Source organism: Mirounga angustirostris, unplaced genomic scaffold, assembly GCF_029215605.1.
Source record: "Mirounga angustirostris isolate CCGP_5_RB_7025 unplaced genomic scaffold, mMirAng1.0.hap1 SCAF_11, whole genome shotgun sequence".
NCBI lineage: Eukaryota > Metazoa > Chordata > Mammalia > Carnivora > Phocidae > Mirounga > Mirounga angustirostris.
This window is the reverse complement of record NW_026991719.1, coordinates 7,329,813-7,345,091: the sequence shown is the minus strand read 5'-3', so window position 1 is coordinate 7,345,091 and position 15,279 is coordinate 7,329,813. Positions and strand designations below refer to the sequence as shown.

Here is a 15,279-nt window from a genome sequence, read left to right as displayed (position 1 = left end):
AGAGAGGTTGTGTGCTGAGCACATGGGTGAGGCAAGAACAGAGATGAAGTCAAAGTAACTGAGTTTCTTCTCATATGAGGAGCTGAGGTGACATTTGCACGTGAGTATAATTGAGATGAGAACAAAAGCTAGCAGTGAGAAGCCTGGAATGGGAAGAGGCCTAATTTTAAGCTCTATTTTGTCCTGCAATGTCAAGGGCGCTGAAGGATACGTGCCCTATTTCCCAGTGCGGTACAGAGGTGGGATCCAGTAGTCACCTACCATCGGGCCATCATTCCTAATTATCCCCATCCCATTCTTGTCTTTAGGGTAGGGACGAAGAAGGTGGAAGTAGCGGTCTATGAAAGGAGGTTGGGGGGCTATTTCTTTCATCCTTGGATTGGCTCTACTCAAAGCACTTCCATTAGCCCTAGTGATTCTGAATCAAAAGATGTGAATCTGAAATTGAAAGCTAAAATCGTAACTAGGAGCTGCCAGCTTCCAAACCAAACCTGGGAACTAGAAACACCTGAACACACTGCTAGCAACCAATAAACCCTGCCATATTTGGATTAATAGCCCATAGAAGAAGTGAAGTCCAATCAAATCATTAACTCCTTTTAAGTGACTTATAAAACAGCAGAACTGTGGAAAACTTCTTTGTAGTGGAAGAATTTTAGAAATATAGGATAGCATTCAACTTATTTTATTGTACCTTTTGGAATATAAGAATGCTACAGTTACAAAAATTTGGAAGCTTCATCGAAGTATAAAAAGAGATTCAACTTTCCTGGTTTCAAAGGAAAGTCAATTCTGGGTTTTTTAAAAGATCTGAGGAAAATACTTGGCCAAAAATGAACAGATCGTGTTTCCAAATTTCTGGGAATTTATATTTTGGGGCCATGGTGGTTGTGGTATCCGCTTTCTCAAAACATATTGGCTCAACAAAGTAGATTTTGGTCTACTTTTTTTGTAAAACAAATCTATCCATCATAAATATCAAATGGCCAGAATTGGGATTAAGTGGAACCCCATGTTATGATGGCAACTGGGACACTTTTCCTACCATAGAGTAACTCAAGTCCCAATGATCTTCAGAGCGAAATGGATCCCAAACTCAATCGTAGTCTATTAACAAAGCTACTTCTTAATACAGACAATACCATCTCAGATTTGTCTATGACTTCACGGTGTTACTTATTTCCTCATATAGTATTCCACGTATCTACCACAATAATCCCACATGGCTGAGACAGCAGATATTATTCACCTCATTTTACAAAATAGGAGAACTTAGAAATGGACATTTTCCTTGATTTTCCCAACATCATCCTCCTGCAAGTGTGTAGAGCTAGTACTCCACACCACATTTCATGGCACCTACTCTAGAGCTACTGGTGGGGTTGGGTCAGGTTTACTCAAAGCCAGAGTAGCATTCAGCACAGAATATGTTAGCAACCACATCAAAACCCGAGGACTTCATGATACGGTCAAATGATTTTCGACAAAAGTGCTAAGACACTTCAGTTGTCTTCCAATTGTCTCTTCCATCAGTGGTGCTTAGACAACGGGCTGTCCATTAATAAAAAGACACAGTTGGACCCTACTTTGCACTGTACACAAAACTTAACTCAAAATGGCTCACAGACCTAAAGGTAAGAGGTAAAACTTCTAGAGGAACGCGGAGGTGTAAATCTCCACGACCTTGGATGAGGTTGCTTAGCTATGACATCAAAAGCACAAATGACAATAGAAAAATAGGTAAATTGGACTCTGTCAAAATTAAAAACTTTCGTGCTTCAAAAGGCATCATCAAGGGGCGCCTGGCTGGCTCAGTCGTAAGAGCGTGCGACTCTCGATCTCAGGGTCATGAGTTCGAGCCCCACGTGGGGTGTAGAGATTACTTAAATAAATAAAACTAAAAAAAAAAAAAAAAACCCAAAGGGCATCACCCAGAAAATGAAAAGACTTGGGAGAGATACCTCATTTCATACAACAGCCAAAGCTCCCTGCCCTTACGGAGCTTGCATCCCATTAGATTTACCTTGACTGTATACTCAAGTACGGTTTCACTCTTAGGGCTCATTCTGGAAGATACTTTTCAAATGTAAGGTGCCGCTTTCCAGAAATTTTACTTTCTCCATCCTAATGTGCCCTGGTTTCTATATGATTCCATCCTTTTCACAGCTCGGTTGTAGTCTGTTATTAAATTCAGTTTGAGGTCAAAGGGAAAGACAAATTTCTTGAGAATAGTGGCTTTTTGAGTAAATATTTTCATGGATAGCTAAGTTTATCTGGGAGTCCTCAAGGGAGAACTAGAAATGACAACATAAAAGTAATGGTAAGAGAAATTGAGCCCAGTGATGAACTTCCTTGAAATATTAGCCTGAATTCCACATTCTGTACTTGTCCATCAAAATGCATCTTATAATTTTTTCTTTTGTTCATTAAACATTTAGCCAACATGTCTGCGTGCTAATCTGACATAGGACCTGATCTTGGGGTTTGCTGCAGATGGCCAGTGACCATTATCTTCTCAATGAGAAGATGTCTTGAGTAGTCTCTCTGCTGTGTCTTATAATGATCAGGAATAAAACTCAAGGAATCTTGGCCTCTGGAAACAGGACATGATATCTCTGAAAAGCCATAGCTGGATTTTTATCCTGAACTTCTGACCCTACTTCCAGTCTGTCTCATTCAGAGAGAATGGAATTACTCCAGTTAAATAAAGTATCCCAAATCAAAAGGGCTTAATGACTGAGCCATATCTCCTCCCTGAGATATGCTAGAGTAATCAATGATGCTATTGTCATTCTCTGTAACACTGCAACTTCTGTGCTGTGTTAAAATCATAAAACTCCTGCATGCTCTCTCCATTTCCCACAGCTGTGATTTCTGGGTCTCTATTTGCGAATAAGCATTTCAGAATTGTCATGAGGTGGAGGAAATAGCATGTGCAGAGTATTTCCCAAGCCCAGTTGCCGAGAATGAGCTAATTGTCACCCTCCCTTGCATATCATGAGTCTTAAAAACTTCAAATGCAAGCCATCCTATAATGATCTACCTTTCCTGGAGAATGGCATGTGTTCACTGTAGAACCTCGGGAAGTATACCAGAAGTAAAATTATAAATTATGTCCTAAGATTAATAAAACAGTCAACCATCCTTTTTCTTTTTTGATGTTTTCATAGCGATGAAAGACAAAGTCGATGTCTGTATTTAAAAGAAAAGTTAAGTAAATGTGATATAATCTTGCTACCTTGCTTCTGGAAAATTTGTTCAATGGATATCGATAGTAATCTATTCTCCATAAAGGAATAATATTGTTTTATTTTTAACTTACTTTTTTGTTTAATAGGCCAAAATTATACTTTCTTTCAAGATATAAAAGCAGGAATCACAAATATATTTCAGGCGTCGATTTCCTACTAACTGGTAATAGCTACATATATGTTGGGTTAAGGAAGATTCTGAGGCCGAGTATGGCTTAGTAGAAAAGACTGCTACCTTTGGATAACAGTGTTCTCCAAGGATGCAAGATAGGGAGTGGACATGTAAGTCCTATATTTTCCATCTCTGTATAATTGGAAGAAGAGTTAACATTTAAAGTATCCTTTTTAGTGATTACCAGAAACATAGTAGTCTACATTAAAGAGCATGTAACTGAAAACAAAGGCCAAGTAAACCCTTACTATTCTATCTATCCTGTAGGTCAATGCATCACGTCAAGAAGCCAAATTGATGGAGGAGTGTGATCTTCTCATTGAGATCATTCAGCAGAGACGACAGATTATTGGAACCAAGATCAAAGAAGGGAAGGTATGATTTCTAGGGTAGATTTCATATTTTCTACCTGGAGAAAACATCATACTCCCATGCACTTTAATAGCTTAGGAAATATCGAATACCCCCCTTTTCTATATTTTCTGTAATTTCCTCTTAAGTCTTTAAGACGGAGCTCAAAGGCCCCTGGTTGGCCATTTTTTTCTCCACCCATTTTTTGTATTATCACCATTTCCTATGCACATCTGTAATAAAAGGATTACATTACCTCTCCTCCATTACTGAACTCCATGGGGCAGCATGGAGCCCTGGTCTATTATAGCCATTGTTTTCATCTTTCTTCTCTATGAGAAGGTGGGTTCCACAGAGGAGGAGTTCATTTCATATTTATCGCTATATCCAGCAATTAACACAGTATTAAATAAATGTTTCAATGAATCAGACTTTATATAGAAATTGCAAAGTATTTTCCCGTGCCCTTGAGCGAATTCAGACAGGTATAATTTCATGGTGGCAAAACTGCTGTAGTTTCACTGTATCATAGATCCCTTTGTGGATATATTAATAGTAATTTTTTTCTAATATTTGTATCTTTAAAATTCCTATGGTTTTTATTGAAATACTTGGGATCCATTTTATTTTGCTCATTTCTCTGCCACCCTCAAAAGGTAATTTTGTAAATATTTAAAAAATAGAAACATTCATTCAAGATCCAATAAATTCATGAGGTTCTATTATTACATATGCTCATAACCATGCTTTAATGAAATATGTATAATTAAATTAGCAACTATTAAGTGGTACACAGAGGTTCCAATAGCTAATATATGTGCGCTTCTCTGTTTTCTACCATATTTAAAAGGTACTTTCAATACTGTATAATGTTTTAGATTACTTTGCCTATGTAAGTTGAAAAATATTTACGCATGTAAATTGTGATGGTGATCAGAAAAGTTAAAGTCAAATCAAATCAAATAGCTCTGGACGCTGTTATAGTGAATTAACAAATTAATATGAAATCATTCCCTGGCCAAGAACTCAAATGTACTGAGAAGCGACTTTTCCCCATGTACAAATTGTACAACTTCGAAGAGCACTGAATGTCAGCCTGGAATCCTCACAGGACATTTTTCTTCTTCCATTGTCATGCACCACATGTGTACATCTCTTAATACCTGACATCTCGCAGGTCCTCAGATATACGATTGCCTGAAATACAGCTGCAATTCATTAATATGCATGTGGGAGGGAATTTGTTGCCTTTACATGGTACAGGGATCAGCTCTCCATACTTATATTGGTTTCTTATCGCTGCTGTAACAAATTACCACAGACTGGGTGGCTTAAAACAACACAGATTTAGTTTCTGACCTTCCGGAGGTCAGGAGTCCAAAATCAGTCTCACTGGGCTGAAAGTCAAGGTTTCAGCAGTGCTGTTTCTTTCCGGAGGCTCTAGGGCAGAATCTATTTGTTGCCTTTTCTGGCTTTTAGAGGCCACCTGCACTCCTTGGCTCCTGGTTTCTTTATCACATCACTCCGACCTTTGCTTCCCTCCTCAGATCTCTTTCTCTGGCACAGTTCTCTCTGGTTCTCTCTTCTAAGGACCCTTCTAATTACACTGGGGTCACCCAGATCATCCAGGATAAGACCCCCCTCTCTCAAGATCCTTGCCTTAATCACATCTGCAACATCCCTTTTATCATGTAAAGTGCCATCGTTTAAAAACTCCTGGGAGTAGGATGGGAGCATCTTGGAGGGGCATGGTTATTCAGCCTGGCCAGCATGCCTTTCCCTTGCTTAACTTCCCAGCATGAGGGTTTCTCTCATGAGCTCGATCAAAGTAGTGAAGGGGTGTCGCAGTTCCGGCCGTCGTCATGCATGGGGTTCGTGCTTTGGTGCACCCAGTCCACCCCGGATACGTGTCAGTGACAAGAGAACATGGTGAAATAGGAAAGCAAAGACACCCAGCTGGACCCAAAACAAGATAAAGGTCTCCATGGGCCAGAAATGGGACAAACCTGCAAAGCTACAGTTGCAGCTAAAACACGGGAGTGGGACTTGGTCTGGAAGAGACCAAAGCAGCGACACCTGCCACTCCAATGGATAAAGAGTTCTTGAAGCCCTGGGAAAAGGGGCTAGAAGTGCTCCAGATGGTATGAGGGACTAAAATCAGGCTTGTTGGTCAATGCCACGGGTCGCATAAGGCTTCTCAGTTCATTCAAAGGCACCAAGAAAGATTATTGCCAACCTCTATCCTGGGTCATAGTTTTTAGTGATTTCGGGCCTGGGAGTCTGGAACAAGTCTGTTGTTGGGCTGGAGCCTGGATTTGCACTATTTCTGATACCTGCTCAAAAGAGAAGCCTCAGAAATGCAGAGGATCCCTGAATGAGGACCCCCAAGTGTGAGGGAGTTGAGGAAAACTGATGGTAATACCAGTAGGTGGAGGGGATGGGAGGGGGCTAAGCAAAGAGAAAATGATTATGAATGACTTCTTCCCTTTAAACCTGAAACTCAAAGCGCAGTGCTGAAGCATATAAAGAAATCTTGCATTTCTGAAAATACAGCCCGCAAAATCAACAAAGACGTTATCTCACCCCAGGTGAAATTCATTTTATGGGAAAATATAGAAAAGATGTTTAAAGCGATAAATGAAGGGATAACTTCTATTTTAAAAGAGCAAAAACTTGTGAAGCCACAAAAAGGGTATAAGATCAGAAAGAAAGAAATGTGAAAATAACAGATTAGCAGTTTGGGAGGTAAAATGTAGACATTGAAACTATAAAGACTACTCAGCCGCAGGGGGGATTTGGAAACTGAGTTTTAGCCTCCACATAGGAGATGCTATTCTGCACATAATATGAAATTCGAGCCATATTTCATGCCATATACAAAAATTAAATCTAAACGGATATTCCTAATGTGAAAGACAAAATGATAAAACTTCTAGAAGAAAATGTGAGAGGAAATCTCGATGAACCTTGAGTTGGGCAAAGATTGTTCATATACAATGTTAAAAACATCAAAGAAATATTTACAAATTAAACAGATAATTGTATTACATCAAAAGTAAAAACTTCTCTCTAAAAGGCACTGTTAAGAGAATGTAAAGACAAGCCACAGGTTGGAGACAAATATGTATAAATTATTTATCTGAATAGAAAAATATTCGTACGCAGGTATATAACAAATTCTCAAAACTCATTAGCAAGGAAACAAACAATACCTTTACCAGATGGATAAAAGATTTGAATAGGTACTTTACCAAGGAAGGCATGTGGATGGCAAATGAGCACATGAGAAGATGTTCAAAATCATTAGTTGTTAAGAAAAGTCAGTAAGGGAAATTAGAACCTCAAGGAGATACCCTACTTACCTAGTAGAACAGTTAAAATGAAAAAGATGGACCATACCAAGCGTTGTTGAGAACGTGGAGGAACTAGAACTCTCATACGCTGTTTATAAGAATAAAACTGCATTTTGGAAAACTGACAGTTCCTTAAGTAGTTATACATACACCATGCTAGGTGTTTGCCAGAGAATTGAAAGCATGTGTCCCTATAGGACACATACATGAATTTTCATGGGAATAGCAAGGGTAATAGCCCCAAACTGGAAATGACCCAAATGTCTATCAGCAGATGAATGAATAAACAATTTGTGGCGCAGCCATACAATGAAATACTATATTCAGCAACAAAAAAGAACGAGCTATTGATACATGCAACAACACGGATGAATCTCAATAAATTAGGGTGAGTGAAAGAAGCCAGACAGAAAATAGTATATACTGCATGAACACATTCATATGGAAGTTTAGAAATAACACTTTTTTTTTTAAATGTTTTATTTATTTATTCATGAGAGTCAGAGAGAGAGAGAGAGGCAGAGGGAGAAGCAGGCTTCCCGCTGAGCAGGGAACCTGATGCGGGACTCGATCCCAGAACCCTGGGATCATGACCTGAGCTGAAGGCAGACGCTCAACCGTCTGAGCCACCCAGGCGCCCCGAAATAGCACTTTCTAATAATCTACAGTGACAGAAGACAAATCGGTGGTTGCTTAGGGATGAGTGACAGGGAGTGGGGTGGGGGACGGGATGAATTACCAAGGGCAGGAGGAAAATGGAGGCAAGATCTATGTGTCCATTATCTTATGGGTTTACACATATTTGCAAACTTACCAAATTTGCACTTTAAGTATATACAGTTTGTTGTATGTTAATTATATCTCAATAAAGCTGTTTATAAGACAATTGTATATTTATGTACTGGAACAGCCTTCAAAAGTTAAAATTTATGAACTCGGGTGACATGCATTCATATGGACAAATCGCAAACATATAAACAAGCTTTACAATGTTTTGCGTGGAGTGAGACTTGTTGTATAAAATTCGATAAACTACAGAAAAATCCCATACAATGTTTAGGCACGCATACATACTTGGGAGTGATCCAGCCTGAATTCAAAAAGGTGTTTTCCTCTGGAGAAGGACTTGAATGAAATTAGGGAGGGACACACAGGGCTTCCATGCTATCAATAATATTTTACTTCCTTTTCAGAAATCTTTTACACTAATATGATGGAGATATTGAGATTTGGTAAAGCTGGGACTGGGCACGGGGAAGTGGATCATATTACTTTAAAAATCGTCTGTGTGTTTGAAGTTTATCACTTTTTAAAAAGTACACACTTGGCTCGGGGACATTATCTCAGAAGGCAGTCTTAGAAAGCAAACATTGCTTGGGAAAGATGAGGCCCAGTTTGGCTTTCTCTTGAGTTACTGCTTTGGCAACATCACCAAAGACTAGTGGAATCCCAAAGCTCGGAATTCATGGTGACTGAGTCCCTGGCCAGGGCACGTGGTGTCAGAGATACATTTTGAGGAAGAGAAGAGCGTGAGTACCAACGCGCTGGGAAACCGAGGTGCTGGGCAGGGAGGGCCAAGTATGGACTTGGTGCCCCATGAGGGTGCCCAGGGTGGTGTCTGGGCGGTCTTGAGGACGCCGAATCCAGAGAAGGGGCAGGGGGGCTCTCTCACCGGCACTTGGAAGTGGGGAGCTGGAGGAAGAACCGGCAGGACCGCGGGGATCACGGTGGTGATGTGACTTCGGCCGCCATGGGTCTCTGGTGTGGATCCCGAGGCCGTTAGACCTGGTGGAAACAGACTCACCGCAAATCCTCCGGCTGAGGGCTTGCCAGGTAGGCAGGGTTGGGACCCACTGGTACGTACTGGTAATGCTTGCTCTCAGACCATTGTGCAGCCTAGGAAATAAATAGCTCGGCAGCCTTTTTCCTCGGAGGGACTGGAGAGTCTCAAGCCATGAGACTCCCTGGGAAAGAAGTATCTTATCTCTTCAGTAGGAGGAGATAAATTTCATGTCAACACAGCAAAAGCTGGCAGCAAACTCCAGACTGAGGAAATGAGGTGTTTTATGTTCAGACACGGATGGGTGGTAGAACGCTGCAGCCACAGAGAAAAAGGGTCCCTTCTCTTCACGGCTTTTAAATGTACTCCAGATCTCCAAAATTTAAGATCAGTAACTGGACTATGTAGTCGGGCTTTTCTAGAGCCTTACAGAAACGCCAAGTCAGGCCTCACTGGCAATGCAGAGACCTGTGATAACTGAGGATCAGTTGTTAGGACGGAACAGTTTTGGGGTGGGGATCCTACAGTACATATAAAAGCACATACATTAAAAGCATTTAAACTGCATTTAAAGAAAAACGAAGCGCTGCATTTTAGAGCGCGTGTAAGGTATAATAAACAGCAGATAAATTGGTATGTATAGGCCTGTGTCCTCACCAAAAGCAGATTCAACCGGCAGGCTATTTCCATGATGAGCATAGAGCGAATTCCTGAAATTACAACGTGCAAGCAACACTTCCCAAAGGCAAAGAAGAACAGGGCCCGCTTGGAAAAATGTCCCCTGTGGCAGTAACACTTAACGTATAAAGAATCTTCTTACGTGTCAGTACCCAGTGTTTCTTTTCAAAAATCAGATTTTATTCGTCTTGTCAGATTTTTAAAATAGTATATAAAAAAGAGTTTTCTAAGGACGAAATTAGTATTTTGCTAAATGCTCGGTGTCTGATTCTGAAGTGTTGTAGCAAGTAGGACAGTGTTTCCCCAAGTGTGGTTCAGATCAGGGCCGTTTGATCCGAATCACTTAAGTTGGCAAACTTTTTCGGTAAAGGGCCAGATAATAAATATTGTAGGCTTTGCCATACAGTTTCTGTTGCAACAGTTCACCTCTGCCCAGTGTTGTAGTGTGAGCCATAGATGATTCATAAATGAATGAACGTGGCGGTGTGCCAATAAAACTTTATGTACACAGATCGGTGTGTGCTGGATATGGCATAGAGACCATAGTTTGGGAACACCTGATTCAGAGTAGTGTTCTTCTTTTCTTTCTCTCTTTTCTTTTTTTTTTAACTGAAGCCCACAGTAAAAAAATAGGGAGGACATGAAGCACACACACGGCAGGTTTTTGCAAAACCGAATTTGCCTTCTGTATCAGGAATGCACTCTGCTACTTTCTTCTCTCCTCTTCCCTTCTATTTTGTTTGTAAGTGCTAGTTCTGACCATACTACTGACCCATCACCTGCGGCTCATTGCCTGTTGGAATGTAGATTCGTACTGCTCTGTCAATAACAGCTTTTTAGGGAGGATATTGGAGAGGGGGCCCAAACATTTACAGTTTCTCTTTTCAAAAGATTCCTGCTGATTCTTGTGCACACCATTTTGAAAAGCTCCGATCCGGCATGTCAGATGGAATTGTACACTTGAACTAAAATTAAAATTATGCCAACAATTGTTTTCGGTAAAGCATTCCTATGTTTTCTCATTTTGGCTTCCTTCAACTTAATGCATGAGTTAGGGTTGTTGTTTGGTTTTGTTTTTTATCTTTTCCGCTTAATGCCACTTTTAATTTCCAGTATCATGATAGAAGAAAAGAAAGAAGAAAATAGAGTTCAAGCATTGTTGCATTTGTAGTCTGTGGGATGGATCACTGATAGACGAAAAGGCTAAGTGACTGACACAGAGTTGTTCTAAAGGAGTATTTTGACCTTATGTTTCTTTTGTTGGAATTGTATTAAACATCTTTAATTCCATCGTGTGCTTAAATATTTCGTTCACTTGGATTGTTGGGGACTCCAAGTTATTTTCCTTCCTCTGATGGATGAATTGGACTCTAAGCCTTTCTCAGCTTTACCTCTGGATGTAACTGTGTTAGACGCTAAATTCAATTTGGTGTAGGGGCGCCTGGGTGGCTCAGTCGTTAAGCGTCTGCCTTCGGCTCAGGTCATGATCCCAGGGTCCTGGGATCGAGCCCCACATCGGGCTCCCTGCTCTGCGGGAAGCCTGCTTGTGTTCCTGCTCTTGCTGTCTCTCTCTCTGTCAAAATAAATAAATAAAAAAAAATCTTAAAAAAAAAAATTCAAGGGCGCCTGGGTGGCTCAGTTGGTTAAGCGACTGCCTTCGGCTCAGGTCACGATCCTGGAGTCCCGGGATCGAGTCCCGCATCGGGCTCCCTGCTCGGCGGGGAGTCTGCTTCTCCCTCTGACCTTCCCCCTTCTCATGTACTCTCTCTCATTCTCTCTCTCTCAAATAAATAAATAAATAAAATCTTAAAAAAAAAAAAAAAAAAAAAAAAAAAAAAAAAAAAAAATTCAATTTGGTGTAAAAGAAGTGTTATTGCATTCAACTAATGAACACGGTGAATCTGCTGTGGATGGTCACCGTAATTATAACGAGTTACGTCTTTTACCAGGCTTAATCTCCTACGCCGTTTGCTCCTAGGTCTTGGCACTTCATTCTCTCTTAACGCTGCCTCTCTGTGCAGCATGAATTTCCTTTGTTTGCTGCAGTACGACATAGCTGGAATCAGATGTTCCTTAGAGGCCTCGAGTTCTGACATCTCCTTCCTTCCTTTTCTTCGATTAAAGTTGCATGGGGATGCTAATGATGACTTGGAGAAAGAAGGAATTTCTTGGAGTTAGCAGGAATTCTGGAGGGGGCCGGAGCCAGCCTTGTCTGTAAGACAGATTAACTGGCCTCCTCCCTACCCTTTCACCCAGGGCTGTTTTCCATTCCGGAATGATCCTGAGGCCGGCCAAGACCTGTCCCGGGCTGTGTGGATGGGGCACTGGGCGCCCAGCAATTCCAATTAGCAGTCTAATTTTGACTTGGCTTCTGGCCAGAGGGCTTCATCTCACAGCACATTTCAAACACTCTAGCGAATGGTCAAGTGGGTTACCGTGCACTTATCTTGGCCTACCCCCGAGGTTACGGTCAATTACGTCTGAGGGTCGTTTTCAAGCAAGACAGAATCAGGAATTGGAATGGAGGTTGGAGCCAAACATGCATTTTTATCCCGACTGGGAAATGCTTATCAAAATAGTTCTTAGTTATCAAGGAAGCACAAAGTACCTGGAAATGACGTTCCCAGTGAGGGGAAAGGGCCCAGCTGTGCTTTCTTTGGCTTTCTCTCATCTGCTCAACAGGAAAAATATTAATCAATGGAAAAAACGCTGGCTTTCTGTTCATTTAACACGTGAGTTTTAGATCGTGTGGGAAATAGTAATACCTCATGTTTTCACATCACAATTCTATGACGTGGATTGCAAAGACCTTTTGGGAAAATGGTTCTTACTTAAGCCACACATTTGCACCTACGGGGATGTCTTATTTTCTTGATGGCCCAGCTGAAGCCCTGAGACAGAGAAAGTCCCAGCGTTCGCTGCCGTCTTACAGTAATTGAGCGGAATAGTGAGGGAAGAGGTCTGGTGACCCTTGTAGCTTGCCATTAGGCAACACCTTTTTTCCCCATCAACAAGGAAGCAATTCACAATAAAGTATTTTCTCATAAAACAAATTAGCGACGCTTCTCCAAGGAGATCAAGAATATCCAAGCCAGGCGTCCCCTAACTGGGATTTCCACATTTCTCCGCCCACTCTTTGGACTTTCACTGAAGGACAACTTCCGTGCAGCACGATGCACACGTTGGAAGGGTCCAGCCTGATGCATGTTCCCTGAGCAAGCCCACCCACCTAACCATCTCCATGCCTCTTTTCAAGGTGATGAGGCTTCGCAAACTGGCTCAGCAGATTGCAAACTGCAAGCAGTGCATCGAGCGGTCGGCGTCCCTCATCTCCCAGGCGGAACACTCTCTGAAGGAGAATGATCATGCGCGGTTCCTACAGACAGCTAAGAATATCACCGAGAGGTGAGTTGCGGGGGCTGCTGGGAAGTTCTCAGCTGCTGGGCTCCTGTGTCTGGGGAGTGATCGCAGGCCTTGCCCTCGCCTGGCTTTTGTTTTCATTTTCGAGGCTGAGTACCGGGGAGAATAGAGGCTTTGAGTTGCTTTGTTCCAGCTAAAGATGCTTCCCTTTGACATGTCAAAGCCTTTTCAGTAGCGCCCTGGAGTTCAAGGCCTTTGAAACAAGAGTCCACCGGTTGGAAAGAATAAAATCAGCCTTGTTTGGCGGGGGGGGCGGGGTGGAGAGGCGGGGGAGAACGCTTGCGGGGGAGAACGCTTACGGTGGCACAAAAACGACAGTTATTGTAACTCTCAGACCTGATCTTATCGTACACTTGGTAACAAAGAGTCAAAATGAAGGCAAAAACATAAAGGGGAATCTTTTCTTCCATCTCAGGGCTCATCTATTAAAAAGAAAAGAAAAAAAAACAACGCCCAGGTGTTGCACTCTGTTAGACCTATTTTTATTTGGTTGAGAAGGTTCGCCTCGATAGAAAGGTCAAAGCTGACTCATGTGGGAGAGGAAGGACCCAACTGTCCATCTCATACCTCTTTCTTTTAAAGGGTCCTTTATTCTGGGGCAGGGCACATAAAGAGAACATTATTGCCCCGTTAGGGGACGCCTGGCTTGGATACTCTGAATGGTCAGTTCAGCGGTGAAACTGATGGGAGTCAGTGCTCCTTCGCTCCGCGTCCGTCTGGATTGGCATAAACGTACTCGCCTTCGCTGCTGCAAACACCTTCACCTAAATGATACCTCCAACCCCTGCCAGTGCCCTGGACTTTTCATTCATTCTCATTTTTGGAGGCCCCCTGCCCCATATGCAAAGCGATAATAGAATCCTATCACCGGACAACCCCGGACAGCTCATTCATGCTGGTCTTTATCCTAGAGCAGAAGTCTGCAAACTTCGATAAAGGACCAGAGATGAAATATTTCAGCTCTGCAGGTTCTAAGGTCTCCTTCGCAACTACTCAGCTCTGCCGTGGTTAGCTCCATAGCAGCCGATCGTAGACAATACAGAAACAAACGGGCATGCCTGGGTTTCTACCAACACTTCCCCAAACAGGTATTTGGCCCTCTGGCTGTATTTTGCCAACCCCTGGCCCAGGGGAAAAAAATACTCACCGTCATCTGACTTGCATTTCTTCAAGGAAGGAGAAAGAAAACGAACATTAATTGAGTGCGTGCTTATGTCGGGCACTGTGCTAATTCTCAGAATAGCCCTTAGAGGTAGGCGTTGATATTTCTGTTTTCACCGTTCTTTCAGTCCGAGTAACGTACAGTGGTTTTACAGCCTTGCTCTTGTATCGAACCAGCTTCATGGTGTCATTTCTTACATTTGAGAAAAAACTCTTCTGCAGCTGGTTACGATACTTAATCTCTTCCAAAGCACGTGGCTAACAGCTGCTTATCATCCTGTTTATATCCTTAAAATGATCGCCTCCCTACTCTAAAGAGAAGCCAGTTTCTTTGCTCACGACTCCTAGGTTCCCAGTGTTGGTCTTCGTAGCTCTCATCTGGACTGTATCCGGTTGCTTTATGTTCCTCCTAAGGTTAAAAACTGCAAATGGTGCTAATACTCCGGCGTACCTAGGACACTCTACTAGACCCTGTTTACACTTACATCATGGTTTCCAACTGGGATCCAAGAGTACTTTTCTCCAGGTACAAATCATGAGATGTCCAGATGAAATGGCTACTATGAGCTGCATTTCTCAGCACTCCCTAAAAATTTGATCAAGTGTAATATGAACAAACTCACACCTATTGAGGGGAGAGAATGTGGCCCCATAACAGATGGGATAGAACATTCTGAAAGAAGACCTACCTTTGAAGTATAACATAAGCACATGAATGTCCCACATGTGATCTCTCACAGATCCAGCAGGTCATAACCGGTCCCATTCACCTCTACCTGTAACAAGCCCATCTCTTCAAGAACAGAAACAGGACTTTGATTTTTCTTTCTACAGATAGTGAACTGTATAATACAGTTGACCCTTGAACAGCATGGGTTTGAACTGCTCAGGTCCACTTATACACAGTTTTTTAAAAAAATAAATACAGTGCAGTACTGTAAATGTATTTTCTCCATAATATTTTCTATAATAATATTTCTTAATATTTCTAATAATATTTTCTTCTCTCTCGCTTACTTTATTGTAAGAGTGCAGAGTATAATACATACAACATACAAAAGATGTGTTAATCGACGCTTTATGTTATCAGTGAGGCTTCTGGTCCCCAGTAGG

General features: G+C 41.8%; 1 protein-coding gene across 5 annotated transcripts in view; it reads left to right on the top strand.

The window, feature by feature from the left end:
* MID1 (midline 1) overlaps positions 1-15,279 on the top strand; it is a 588,477-nt gene that overhangs the window by 541,927 nt on the left and 31,271 nt on the right. For all 5 annotated transcript variants that reach the window (XM_054507135.2, XM_064573728.1, XM_064573727.1 and 2 more), the window contains 2 exons: positions 3,691-3,798; positions 12,842-12,990. In XM_054507135.2, coding sequence (XP_054363110.1) covers positions 3,691-3,798; positions 12,842-12,990 — 257 coding nt within the window. The remainder of the gene's footprint in view (positions 1-3,690; positions 3,799-12,841; positions 12,991-15,279) is intronic.